Source organism: Dromiciops gliroides, chromosome 2 (assembly GCF_019393635.1).
Source record: "Dromiciops gliroides isolate mDroGli1 chromosome 2, mDroGli1.pri, whole genome shotgun sequence".
NCBI classification, from domain to species: domain Eukaryota; kingdom Metazoa; phylum Chordata; class Mammalia; order Microbiotheria; family Microbiotheriidae; genus Dromiciops; species Dromiciops gliroides.
In genome coordinates, this window is record NC_057862.1 from 179,922,492 (window position 1) to 179,934,061 (window position 11,570).

Below are 11,570 nucleotides of genomic sequence, written 5' to 3' on the forward strand. Positions count from 1 at the left end.
GAGAGAAAAAGATATGGTACACAGACTTGTCTAATGTCCATATTGGGGTAGGGGAGAGTCCAGGGGAAGATGAAGTAAGGGGTGTAGTGGAGTCAGGAAAACCTCAGCTCAAATAACACCTCTGATAGCTGTGTAACACTGGGAAAGACAACCTCTCTGAGTCTGTTACCTCAGCTGTCAAATGAGGATTCTTGAACAAAATGGCTTCTAGGAGCATTTCTATTTCTAAATCTATGCCCCATGACCTTTTTTATTGCTTAGCAAGTATTTTTTTTGTTAGTACCCATAATGAGCAAATTAAAGGCAAAAACATACTCTCTCTACACACACACACACACACACACACACACACACACACACACACACACATATAAATTTTCAGATATTTGGAAATTTAAATATATATGTACATTTTCAGATATTTGGGAATTTATGGGAATTTGCTTTGTCTAACTATATATGTGTATACATATATATGTATATGTATACACACACATTCACATATATATTTATTTATTTGTATATTATATATTTTTATATATTTATATAGTTAGGCAAAGTGAATTCCCATAAATTCCCAAATATCTGAAAATGTATGCCTCTTTTGACATTTTAAGTTCACTTTTCTATCAGGAGGTGAGTAGAGTGAGTCTTTATCCTTTTGGATTTGTGGATCACCACAGTGTTGGTCAGAGTTCTAAAATCTTTTGAAGTTATTTTTTTATATGATGCTATCATTAAATTGTTCTCCTAGTTCTACTCACTTCACTCTACATCAGTTCATAAAAGCCTTCCCAATTTCCTCTGAAATTGTCCATTTCATCATTTTTTAGGGCCCAATAATATTGGATTATATTCATATACCACATTTCCTTTAGCCATTTTCCAGTAGGAGGAGAGTCCCTTATTTTCTAATTTGGGTGATTTGAAATGAAAAGAGCTGTTAAAAAAGTTTTTGTAAATGTAGATCCTTTTCCTCTTTCTTTGAAAGCATGTCTAGTATTGGTATAGCTGGGTCAAAGTGTATGCCCACTTTGGTCATTAGTTTGACACATAGTTCCAAATTGCTTTCTAGAATGGCTGTACTGATACACACTTTCAACAATGCATTGGTGTACTTGTTTGACCACAACTTCTTCAACAATTTTCATTTTTGAAATGGTTGGTTTGTTTTGGCAACTGTACCATACTGATGGGCATTAGGTGGAATCTCAGAGTTACTTTAATTTAAATTTCTCTAATTATTAATGATTTGCAACATTTAAAAATATGATTATTGATAGCTTGGATTTCTTTGAAATTTTTCCTTTTTATATACTTTGACTAATTATCAATTGGGGAATGGTTCTTAGTCTCATAAATTAGTCCGTTATTATATTTAATACCTTAGAAATTTTACCTTTTGGGGTGAATTTTGTTGCAAGGATTTTTCCAATTTATCTGTCCCTTTCTAATATTAACTACAGTAGAGTTGTTTGTGCAAAAACTTTTAAATTTCATCTAATCAAAATCTTGTTATCCTATCACTTGTTTAGTATTTTGGTTTTGGTGGGGTAATGAGGGTTAAGTGACTTGCTTAGGGTCACACAGCTCCTAAATGTCAAGTGTTTTAGGCCGAATTTGAACTCAGGTCCTCCTGAATTCAGAGTCGGTACTTCATCCACTGTGCCACCTAGCTGACCCACTTGTTTAGTATTGAAATTTCCCCCCATCCATAGATTTAAAAGGTAATTTCTTCCTTGTTCCCCTAGTTTGTTTATGATGTGACCTTATCTATCTAGGTCATGTATTCATTTGGAGCTTATTTAGAATATAATATAAGGTTTTGTTCTAATCTTAATTTCCTCCAGATTGCTGCCGGGTTTTCCTGGCAGTTTTTTGGGGATATTTGGGTTTATCAAAGGCTATGCTATTGCATTTGTTTTCTTCTGTGTGTTTATGTTTTGTACTTAATCAATTCTACGGATTGACCTCTCTATTTTAAAAACAGTATAATGCTGAAAGCTATCTTTAAATGTAACCGGAAAATAATAAAATACTTTTATTTAAAAAAAATAAATTAAAAAAAACAGTATCAAATTGTTTTTAAGCATTATTAATTTGTGGTATAGTTTGAGATCTGGTAATGATAGACCCCTGTCCCCCACTTCTTTCTCACTTTTTTTCATTTTTACTTTTGAAATTATTGACCTCCATAATAACTTTTGCTATTTTTCTGCTGTTTTAAAAGTCGTTTGGTAGTTTTATTGGTACAGAATTGAATAAGTAAATTAATTTTGGTAGTATTGTAATTTTTATTATATTGGTTCAACCTACCCATGAGCAATGAAAGTTTCTGCAGTTATTTGTGTGCAGAGTGTTTTATAGTTAGATTGATAGTTGGTTCTGGGTGCAGCTTGGTAGAACTACTCAAGTATTTTATAGCTTCTGTAGTCATTTTGAATGAAATTTCTCTTTTTTAGCTACTGGAACTGGATTTTGTCAAAATCTTTTTCAGCATCTATTGAAACAATCATGATTTTTAATTGTTTATATTATTAAAATTATTTACTACGTTTAGTTTTCCTTATGTTGAGCCAAACTTGCACTCCTGGGATAAATCAAAGCTGGTTATAATGTGACTCTTTCTAATATGTTGTTGTAGCTTATTAATTTTTTAAACCATTTTTGCATCAATATGTCTAGTAAAAGTTGCTCAAACATTCCCACTTGCATATTCCCACGTCCACCCCACGTCGTCTACTAATAGGCTAGCTGGGTTTCCCAATATAAATTATCTTCCTTTGCTTTGATTAGTTCAATTCCAAATGGACTGTCACAGTCCATGCCCGCAAGGAACTTAAAATCTAAAGGGAGAAGACTACTGAAGATCGAAGTTACTGAAAAGGGATTGGGGCACCTGGCGTGGGGTCCTTCCTGGAGTACAAGCCAGAGCCGCAGATGAAAAAACGGTGCCACCTCCAATTTATTTTAAAAAGATGGGGCGGGGGAGAGTAGTCTGAATTGGGTTATGGGATCCTCGAGGAGGTAACCCACCTCAGCCATTGCACTCACTCTGCTGGCCGTGAGTCGTTTCCAAGCCCAGTCGGGGGAGGCATCCGCCCAGGCCACCAAGGGGTGGAACCGCATGGGCTTCTCCTGCCCAGTCTACCCCCGAGCCGGGCCCCATTCTCTGGGAACTCACCCCCCCACGATCGCGGGAGGAGCCCTGCTAGGGCCGCTATTGGCCCTCGTCTCAGACCTTCCCAAGGGCTGGGTTAAAGGAGTGACGTAATGCACTCAGCCTGTAGCCCCAACGATGAGCTTCCCTCCGCCCTACGTAAGCTTCCCGCCCAACCGCCAACATATAACAGACACCAAATCCGTTCTATTTCTTACAGAGGGTGAATATCCCATGATACCTGGCGGCATGCAAATAAAAATTTGCGTCAGAGTGGAGGGTGGCTTTATAGTTTTTCCTAGCGCGGGAAATCCCACTTTCTTCCTCAGGCGCCAGTGACAGGCGCACGCGCTGTAGCCAGAGAGCTGACCTGCGGTCCAGGGGAGGTTAGGAGCGCCATGCCCTCGCGCGGAAGGGGTAGAAGCACCGGCCACGCCCGAGGTTCGGAGCAAGTTTCGGGGCTCAGAATTAGGGATTGCGAGAAGTTTGAGGAAGGGGGTTGTGGGAGTGCTCTCTTCCCCCTTACCCGCCCCGCCCGCCGAGCGGTCTCCGGGAATGGGATCGTTCTGGGCTTAGCATAGGCGAGGCGAGGGTGGAGCTTCCTGTCACGGGTGCCTAACGGAGGACCCGGCTGCCCCTCCCCGGATCCTCCGTCCTCTGTCTTCAGGCTGTTGTTAATGTGACTTTGCCTCACTGCCCGGGCTTGTTTTTCTTTCCGTCCCTGTCATGGGATCGTCGATTGAGAGCTGGGGACCGAGACAAATAAGCAAGCATTTCCTACCTACTGTGTGCTGCTATACTGTGCTGAGCGCCCCGGATACTAGAAAGACAAAAAGAAGCCCCTGCCCCCAGGGAGATCCCAGTGCAAACGTGGTCTCTGTGTACAAACAAGATGAGTGCGGAATAAATAGGAGATAATCATAACACTAGCTGGAGAGAACCTTAAAGGCCATCGAGTTCAGTCCCTGCATTTTACAGATCTAGATCAAGAACTAGAACACAGTTCTTTGCTGTATTGTCTCCCCCATTAGACTACGAGCTCTCTCAGGGAAGCCCATCTCAGCACTTTGCACTGTGCCTGGGACGTACGAAGTAAGCATTTAATAAATGCTTCTTGGCTTAACTTGTTCAGACCGGGAAGGGACCTTAAAGACAATTGAGTCTAACCCTTTCATTTTACACATCTAAAGCTAGAACTGGAAGAGACCTTAGTAACCATGTAGTCCAGCCCCTTATATATGAGGAAACTGAGGCTCAGAGAAGTTAAGCAGATGTTGGGTGGGGCAGTAAAACCTAGGAATTCTCTTAGGTAGGATTTTAATCCTGGTCCTCTCGATTCCAAGATCAGCGTTCAAATCTATAAACATGGTATTCCAGGTTCTTCCCTTTCTTACTCTTCTTGCTCCACCTGGACCCCAACCTCTATTGAAGTATTAGACAGCCCCCATGCTCCATTTCTGTTTCTTCTCAAGGTGCAAGGGAAAAGCTTCAATGCCCGGAGCCAGAGTCTGAAAAAAGTGAGGCAGCCTCACCTACCCTCGATTTTCGTTGGCAATGGGAAGACTCCGAGGGTATCTGGCATTGGTACTCTTCCGCTCAGGATATGGAGATCACAGAGGCTTTCAGGTCAGTTGTGTCATTTGAAAATATGTGGGGGCGCCTACCTCTGTCCTAAGTTTTAGAGAACTTAGCTGGGGTTTCTAATATATTGCTACTTACAAATTAGAGGCTACTGCACCAGTTTTGGGCATTAAGCATTTATTAAAGCATATTAGATATTAGTAAAGAGGAATAGCACATTGCTCAGAATTAGAATTCAGAAGCCCTACATACCTAGATAGAAAAGGGGGGGGGGCGGCAGCATGACTGCCTCCTCCAGCATCCCAGACCCAGCATAAACTGAATGGATGGATGGTGTATTTGAGGGAGGGTCAATATATATTCTGAAGTCATATATTATGAGGGCAAGAGTTGTGGAAGGGAGAAAAATTTTGAGCCATATACTGAACTCACTGAAGAATAAAGGGAAGTGACCTGGAGGTCCGTAGACAATAGCTATCAGGATTTTGATTTTAAGAACTTGGGTAGGGATGATTGTTTCAAACTGGGGTTATCTTTCAGGAAAGGAAATGCTTTGGTAAATATCTCATCAGAGAGTGGAAACGTGAAGCTCCAGATGGACTTCAAGAAGATGGTCCAGAGAAACACAAAGACCAGGACTGAGAGGAGGATTGCTGTTGCCATCAAGGACCAGGGCTCCTGTACGTGTGTATTCTTTTATCAGGAGGTATTCATTTTAGGGACAGATACCATAAGCCCATTAGTAAGCATTTTGTCATTCATAGATATGCTTGTAATCTGTACACAATCATATTCGTTGTCAACATCATGATTTATAGTGCCTCTCTAATCATAACACATTTTGTAATATGAATATTATCCTTGTTTCCTGGCACTATCATTAAAAAGGAATTTGGTTGAGTTTTCTTCATAGACTATAAACAGAAGATTAGGGGACTGATCTGCCTTTTATGATTTCTATATTAGATATTGTGGTGATAGATTGCTTGCCAAAGATTAAGCACCTGTTTAGTTTGTTGATTATTTATTGATTCAGATTTGAAAGACCCAGTAAAACGTTGGGGAAAAAAAGAAATGCAACTTATATTTTCCTTTGAGACCTTCCTGATTGATGCATGCTTTATGTGGCAAGTAAAACTACATGTGGTCACCCTATTACTGTCCCAAGTGTAGGGAAAATTAGCAGGGGTTTATCATATATTTGTTACTTAGAAATTAGAGGCTACTGCACCAATTTTGGGGCATTAAGCATTTATTAAAGCATATTAAATATTAGTAAAGAGAGCACACATGGCTCTGAAAGATAAGAAAGCCTAGAGAAGAGAGAAAATGGGGAACCCTAGTGGACTGTGTCTGTTCTCACCAAGCTCTGGTGCCAAAGAGAGAGCTCAGTGAGTATAAGCTCTCTGAGGGAAGGGGCAGAGCCCGCCCTAACACACTGCTTAAAGCTAATTGACTAGCATCATTCAAATCTATTGGTTCACTGGATTTGAGGGTGGTTCGGTACAGTCGTGCTGATGTCAGAGCCCAGAGAACAGATCCTCTGGTGGGAGCAAGGCTTTCAGGTGGGTGTGGTTTTGTTTTTGTTTTTTTTTTGCAGGACAATGGAGGTTAAGTGACTTGCCCAGGGTCACACAGCTAGTAAGTGTCAAGTGTCTGAGGTCAGATTTGAACTCAGGTCCTCCTGAATCCAGGGCCAGTGCTTTACCCACTGCGCCACCTAGCTACCCCTAGGTGGGTGTGTTTTTGAATGAGGTAACTTCCTGACTTTGGGCTGACCTTAAGAAAGGTCACTTAACCCTCATTGCCCCGCCAAAAAAAAAAAAAAAAAAAAGGTCACGCCAGAGCAGCTAGGTGGTGCAGTGGATAAAGCACTGGCCCTGGATTCAGAAGGACCTGAGTTCAAATCCAGCGTCCGACACTTGAAACTAGCTGTGTGACCTTGGGCAAGTCACTTAACCCTCATTGCCCTGCAAAAAAAAAAAGAAAGAAAGAAAGATAGGTCAGGCCAGGCTCTCTCAGCCAGGGCCCCTGGGAGTCCCAGAACCCCTATTATTAATAATTTTCTCACATTTAGGGTAAAGGAGGTAATTCAGAATCTTGTCACTTTTATCCTCTTCACCCTAATTCATACAAAATCCTCCTTTTGATATTGTTACATTTTAGATTTTGTCTGGCAGTGGCAGGGTGATGAGGAAGATGACTGGATCCCGTATGATACTAAAACTTGCCTGGCTCTGGAGGCAGCTCTAGCAGAAAACAATGAATCGAAGATAGATGTGATATTTGGCCGAAAACGTTATACTCTGGATGTGGGTAACATGGTACAAACGAATTGCAAAAGTGGATACCAGCGCAGAATAGAGCGCCGGCCTTCAGGTATATGTAGTCATTAATTTAATGAGAAATGCCTGAGATTCAACATGGGGTTGATGTATGGAGAAAGAAGTGGCCAACTTGATATTCTCATGGATATAGTAAAGGAAGAGGGAAAGAGCTATACAAAGACTATGGTGTACAAAAAAGTACTGAGCTATATTGGATATGTAACTGGAAGAGAACAGGGGGTTTTCTCCTTTCACTAAAGAGAAAACCTATTCATAGGTCTATAGAGGATGATTTATTCACAGGATCATGGGGAACATTGTGAAGAACAAGTCAGTTCACAAAGGAAATCAAAGAGTCACAAAAAACACGAAGTTGAGGAGCTTAGATCCTCAGCTCATGATCATTCATTGATTGACAAATGACTTGGGGCCCTTAACTCTTCAAGTATTGTAGATTAAGGCTGTGACTACTTAGAGGCAATGGTGATGTCAAGAATACTGGGTATAGGAAATGTTGGTAATGTGTTGATATTTTAACTTTTTTTCTACTGCCAACCTACCCTTTATGAACAAAATACCCATTTTTCAGATAAAAGGGTCATATTTTATATATCCTTTATTTTTTCTTTTTTAAAATGCATTTTATTGATATCTTTTTTTATATCACCTAAAAATTTTTCCCTTATATCCTTCCCTCTGCTCTATTCCCAGAGAGATCTCACTTATAACAAAAGATTCTGTCTTTTCTTTATGTTGTCCTTAATCTCTTTTTTTTGCCTTTAGAGGCTGTGGAATTGACTGAAGCTAATAGAGACACTACTGGGAACATATCCAGTGTTTTATCTATGGAATGCCCTTCTGAAGCTAAGAAAGCCCGAGGTGAATTCTTGGTACAAGGAACGAAACAAGCACCTGTAGCAAAAGATGCTGAGAGGAAAGACAAGAACAAAGAGAATAAAGGTTAGCTTCAGGTGGGAGAAAAGGGAGAATCAAGGACAGTTTTGGGGACTAAGCTCACATTGGGCCCTTCAACTCTACTGGGTACCTTTTGTGATACTTCGAGATGTAGTCTGAGGTAACCATCCTTTGCTGACCCTATCATTCAACTAAAACAGCCTTTTCCAAAGTTGCCAATGATCTCTGAATTGCCAAATCTAACAGTCTTTTATTCCCAATCCTTTTTGATCTCTCTGCAGCATCTCACACTACTGATCACTTTCCCCTCTTAGTTCTCATATCTGTGAGAGGGTTCCTTTTCAGTTTCCTTTTCTGGATTTTCAGGTTTGTCATGTCCACTAATCAGAGGTATTCCCAATGGCTGTTTCATCCTCCTTTCTCCTAGTTATCTAGACACGATTGATCAGGAAACAGGAAGATCACCATATGAAAAGGATGCTGGTTAGCCCCCACATTTTCCTCTGATTCTAGCACATTTGTAAACCTTTATTATTTGTATCTCCTCAGTATCTGTGAAGACCTTGTTACTGAAGGGAAAAGCTCCAGTGGACCCAGAGTGTACAGTTAAGGTGGGAAAGGTGAGAGACCCTTGACCTAACCCTTAAACTGTTTTGCCACTTTCCTTTAGAAAATAATGTCCTCCTGAGCTAGCTTGGGATTCCTACCCTTCATTCTGGTCTCCCTTACCCTGGGGAGATGAGTTTGGGTGTGACTGCGGCCTTTGTGTCCAGAGGAGGGATCCGTAGCCACCCCTCACCCAATTCCTCTAGTCACTACTAGTGGGGGATGGTCCACCTTCACTAAAGGAACTTTCCACAGGCAGATGGTCCACCCCCATCAGGCCTCTATAAAAGTACCTTCCAGTCTCCTGTTCGAGGAGATTTGGTACCTCTGAGCCATGTGCTTTATGCCAAATCTCCCCATGAAAAGTCTAAGGATTTCTTTCATGGTTTCCCTCCCCCCACCCTTCCCTTCCCTTGCTCCTAAATAAACTATCACCTTGTTCTAACTAAAAAAAAAAAAAAAAAAAAAAAAAGAAAATAATGTCCTCCCTTTGGTGAATGTTGCTGCTAAACTAGGATTTAGTGCTAGTGATTCTTCCCTCCTAGACTGGAGGACTGTGGGGCAGAGTCAGCTTTATTTCCCCTTTGTCAGCAGAATGTGTGCCTTGTCCCCAAAGAGCCATTCCTCAGGATGGGAGCATACTTTGGGTGTGGGGCAGAGGCAATAAGAAGGACTGGGCCATAACTGGTCCTGTTGGAAACAGGGCAAGGAAATAGATCTTTAAATTGTGATGCAAGATGTTTGGAGGAGCCTGCTACTCCTGCTCCTGGGATCTACAAGTGGGGAGGAGTACCTTGGTCAGAGCAACTTCTGGCACATTTTCATCGAAGCTTTGCTCTGTCAGAACAAGTCCCAGGAGAGATGAGAAAAGTCCTGAGGTCTTGCTCAGAGTCTATCCTGGTGTCAGAGATAGTAGAGCATAGTGAAGAGAGACCAGACTTTGGGATTCCAAGAGACCTTAGTTCAAATGCTGCCTTCAACAGTGACCAACTGTACATGACTGTGAGCAAGTTGTTTAACCTCTTAGAATCTCATTCTCCTCTAAAATAAGGACAGTGATAGAGCCTGAGAACCTCCCTCAAAGAGTTGTTATGGTGGGGGCAGCTAGGTGGGGCAGTGGATAAAGCACTGGCCCTGGATTCAGGAAGACCTGAGTTCAAATCTGCCCTCAGATACTTGACACTTTCTAGCTGTGTGACCCTGGGCAAGTCACTTAACCCTCATTGTCCCCCCCCACACACACACACAAAAGAGTTGTTATAAGGTTGAAATTGATTATATAAAGTACTTTGCAGACTATAATTTGGGTTTTTTTTGGTAAATGCCAGTTCTCCTTATGTCTGACATATCACCTTCTAGGCCCACGTGTACTGTGAAGGGGAGGATGTGTATGACGTTATGCTGAACCAGGTGAGAAGGAAAGACCTGTTTGAAAAATATCTTTTCTGTTCATTGTTAGGGTCCTAGTGTTCATATGTTCCTGATTCAGGATTCCTTACACTAGGTACTAGCTAGCTGTCAATACTTATAACACAATACTAGGCCTACCTACTATCAAATCAAATCTTTTGCGAGACTTCTGAAGCTGAAGCTGTCTTTTTGTCAGCAGATTGATATAAGACACCCTTTCCTTGAGGAGCAAAATAAATCACTTTATCAAAAATAATTCCTTGGCTTTTTTTACGAAGTTACCTTATAGTTCTTGTTTAGGAGTTGTTATGGGGAGTAGAAAAAAGGAAAATTTCTACTTAATAGGTCCCACCAATTATAAAAGCTTTTCCAATCACAAACCTGTTACGCGACCTGATAACCCACTCTTTCCTCTTTCACTGGGAAACTTGTAGTTTCTTTTATGCTTTATCCTCAGAATGAAGACTTAACTAAAGTTTTGTTTTTGTAGGGCAATGAGGGTCAAGTGACTTGCCCAAGGTCACGCAGCTAGCAAGTGTCAAGTGTCTGAGGCTGGATTTGAACTCAGGTCCTCCTGAATCCAAGGCCAGTGCTTTATCTACTGTGCCACCTAGCTGCCCCCTTAACTAAAGTTTTTGAACCATGTTTAGGAGACTGGGAAGGGAAGGGAAGAAAGGGCTATGTACATAACCAGAAAAAGTAGGTGCTGGACCAGACAGTGAAGGGAACAGTCTTCCAATATGAAAGCCGAGTTCTGCTTTGTGGATGTACTCTTTTTTTTTTTTTTGGCGGGGCAGTGGGGGTTAAGTGACTTTACCAGGGTCACACAGCTAGCAAGCATCAAGTGTCTGAGGCTGGATTTGAACTCAGGTCCTCCTGAATCCAGGGCCGGTGCTTTATCCACTGCGCCACCTAGCTGCCCCCTTGTGGATGTACTCTTACTCCAGTCAGTCCATGGCTGTACTCTGCCCTAATGCTACTACTTACTGGTTATATTTTTCTCAGGATGGCCTATGTGACTTCCACTCCACACCCCAACTTGAAGGAACAGAGGTCCTTTACCTTTGTTCTTTTCTACCTTTGTCCTGCTCTCAGTCAGGGTTGTGGTCACTACCATCAAAAGAACAAATACCTAGAACCAAGAACTAGAATAATCCTGCACCTCTAGGTTTGAAGGAAGTTGTTGTTGTTTTTTTTAATTTTTTTTTTAGTGAGGCAATTGGGGTTAAGTGACTTGCCCAGGGTCACACAGCTAGTAAGTGTTAAGTGTCTGAGGCCGGATTTGAACTCAGGTACTCCTGACTCCAGGGCCGGTGCTCTATCTACTGCGACCACCTAGCTGCCCGAGGTTGTTTCTTTGTAATAAATACATTATAAAATTATTTGTTGTTCTCCTTGGGAAAATGATCACTAGGGATTAGAATGGAATAAGAATGAAGAGAATCGGGGCAGTTAGGTGGTACAGTGGATAGAGCACTGGCCCTGAATTCAGGAGTTCAAATCTGGCCTCAGACACTTGACACTTAGTAACTGTGTGACCCTGGGCAAGTCACTTAACCCCAATTGCCTCA

General features: G+C 41.6%; 1 protein-coding gene across 2 annotated transcripts in view; it reads left to right on the top strand.

Annotated features, from left to right (window-relative positions):
• Positions 1–3,446: 3,446 nt before the first annotated feature.
• Positions 3,447–11,570, top strand: part of PARP2 (poly(ADP-ribose) polymerase 2) — a 16,301-nt gene continuing 8,177 nt past the window's right edge. The window contains exons 1-7 of one of the 2 annotated variants that reach the window (XM_043984498.1): positions 3,447–3,601; positions 4,633–4,786; positions 5,282–5,421; positions 6,908–7,120; positions 7,852–8,028; positions 8,533–8,603; positions 9,949–9,999. In XM_043984498.1, coding sequence (XP_043840433.1) covers positions 3,559–3,601; positions 4,633–4,786; positions 5,282–5,421; positions 6,908–7,120; positions 7,852–8,028; positions 8,533–8,603; positions 9,949–9,999 — 849 coding nt within the window. In that variant the 5' untranslated portion in view covers positions 3,447–3,558. Of the gene's footprint in view, positions 3,602–3,708; positions 4,253–4,632; positions 4,787–5,281; positions 5,422–6,907; positions 7,121–7,851; positions 8,029–8,532; positions 8,604–9,948; positions 10,000–11,570 lie in introns of those variants that run through there. The other variant, XM_043984499.1, reaches the window with a different exon arrangement.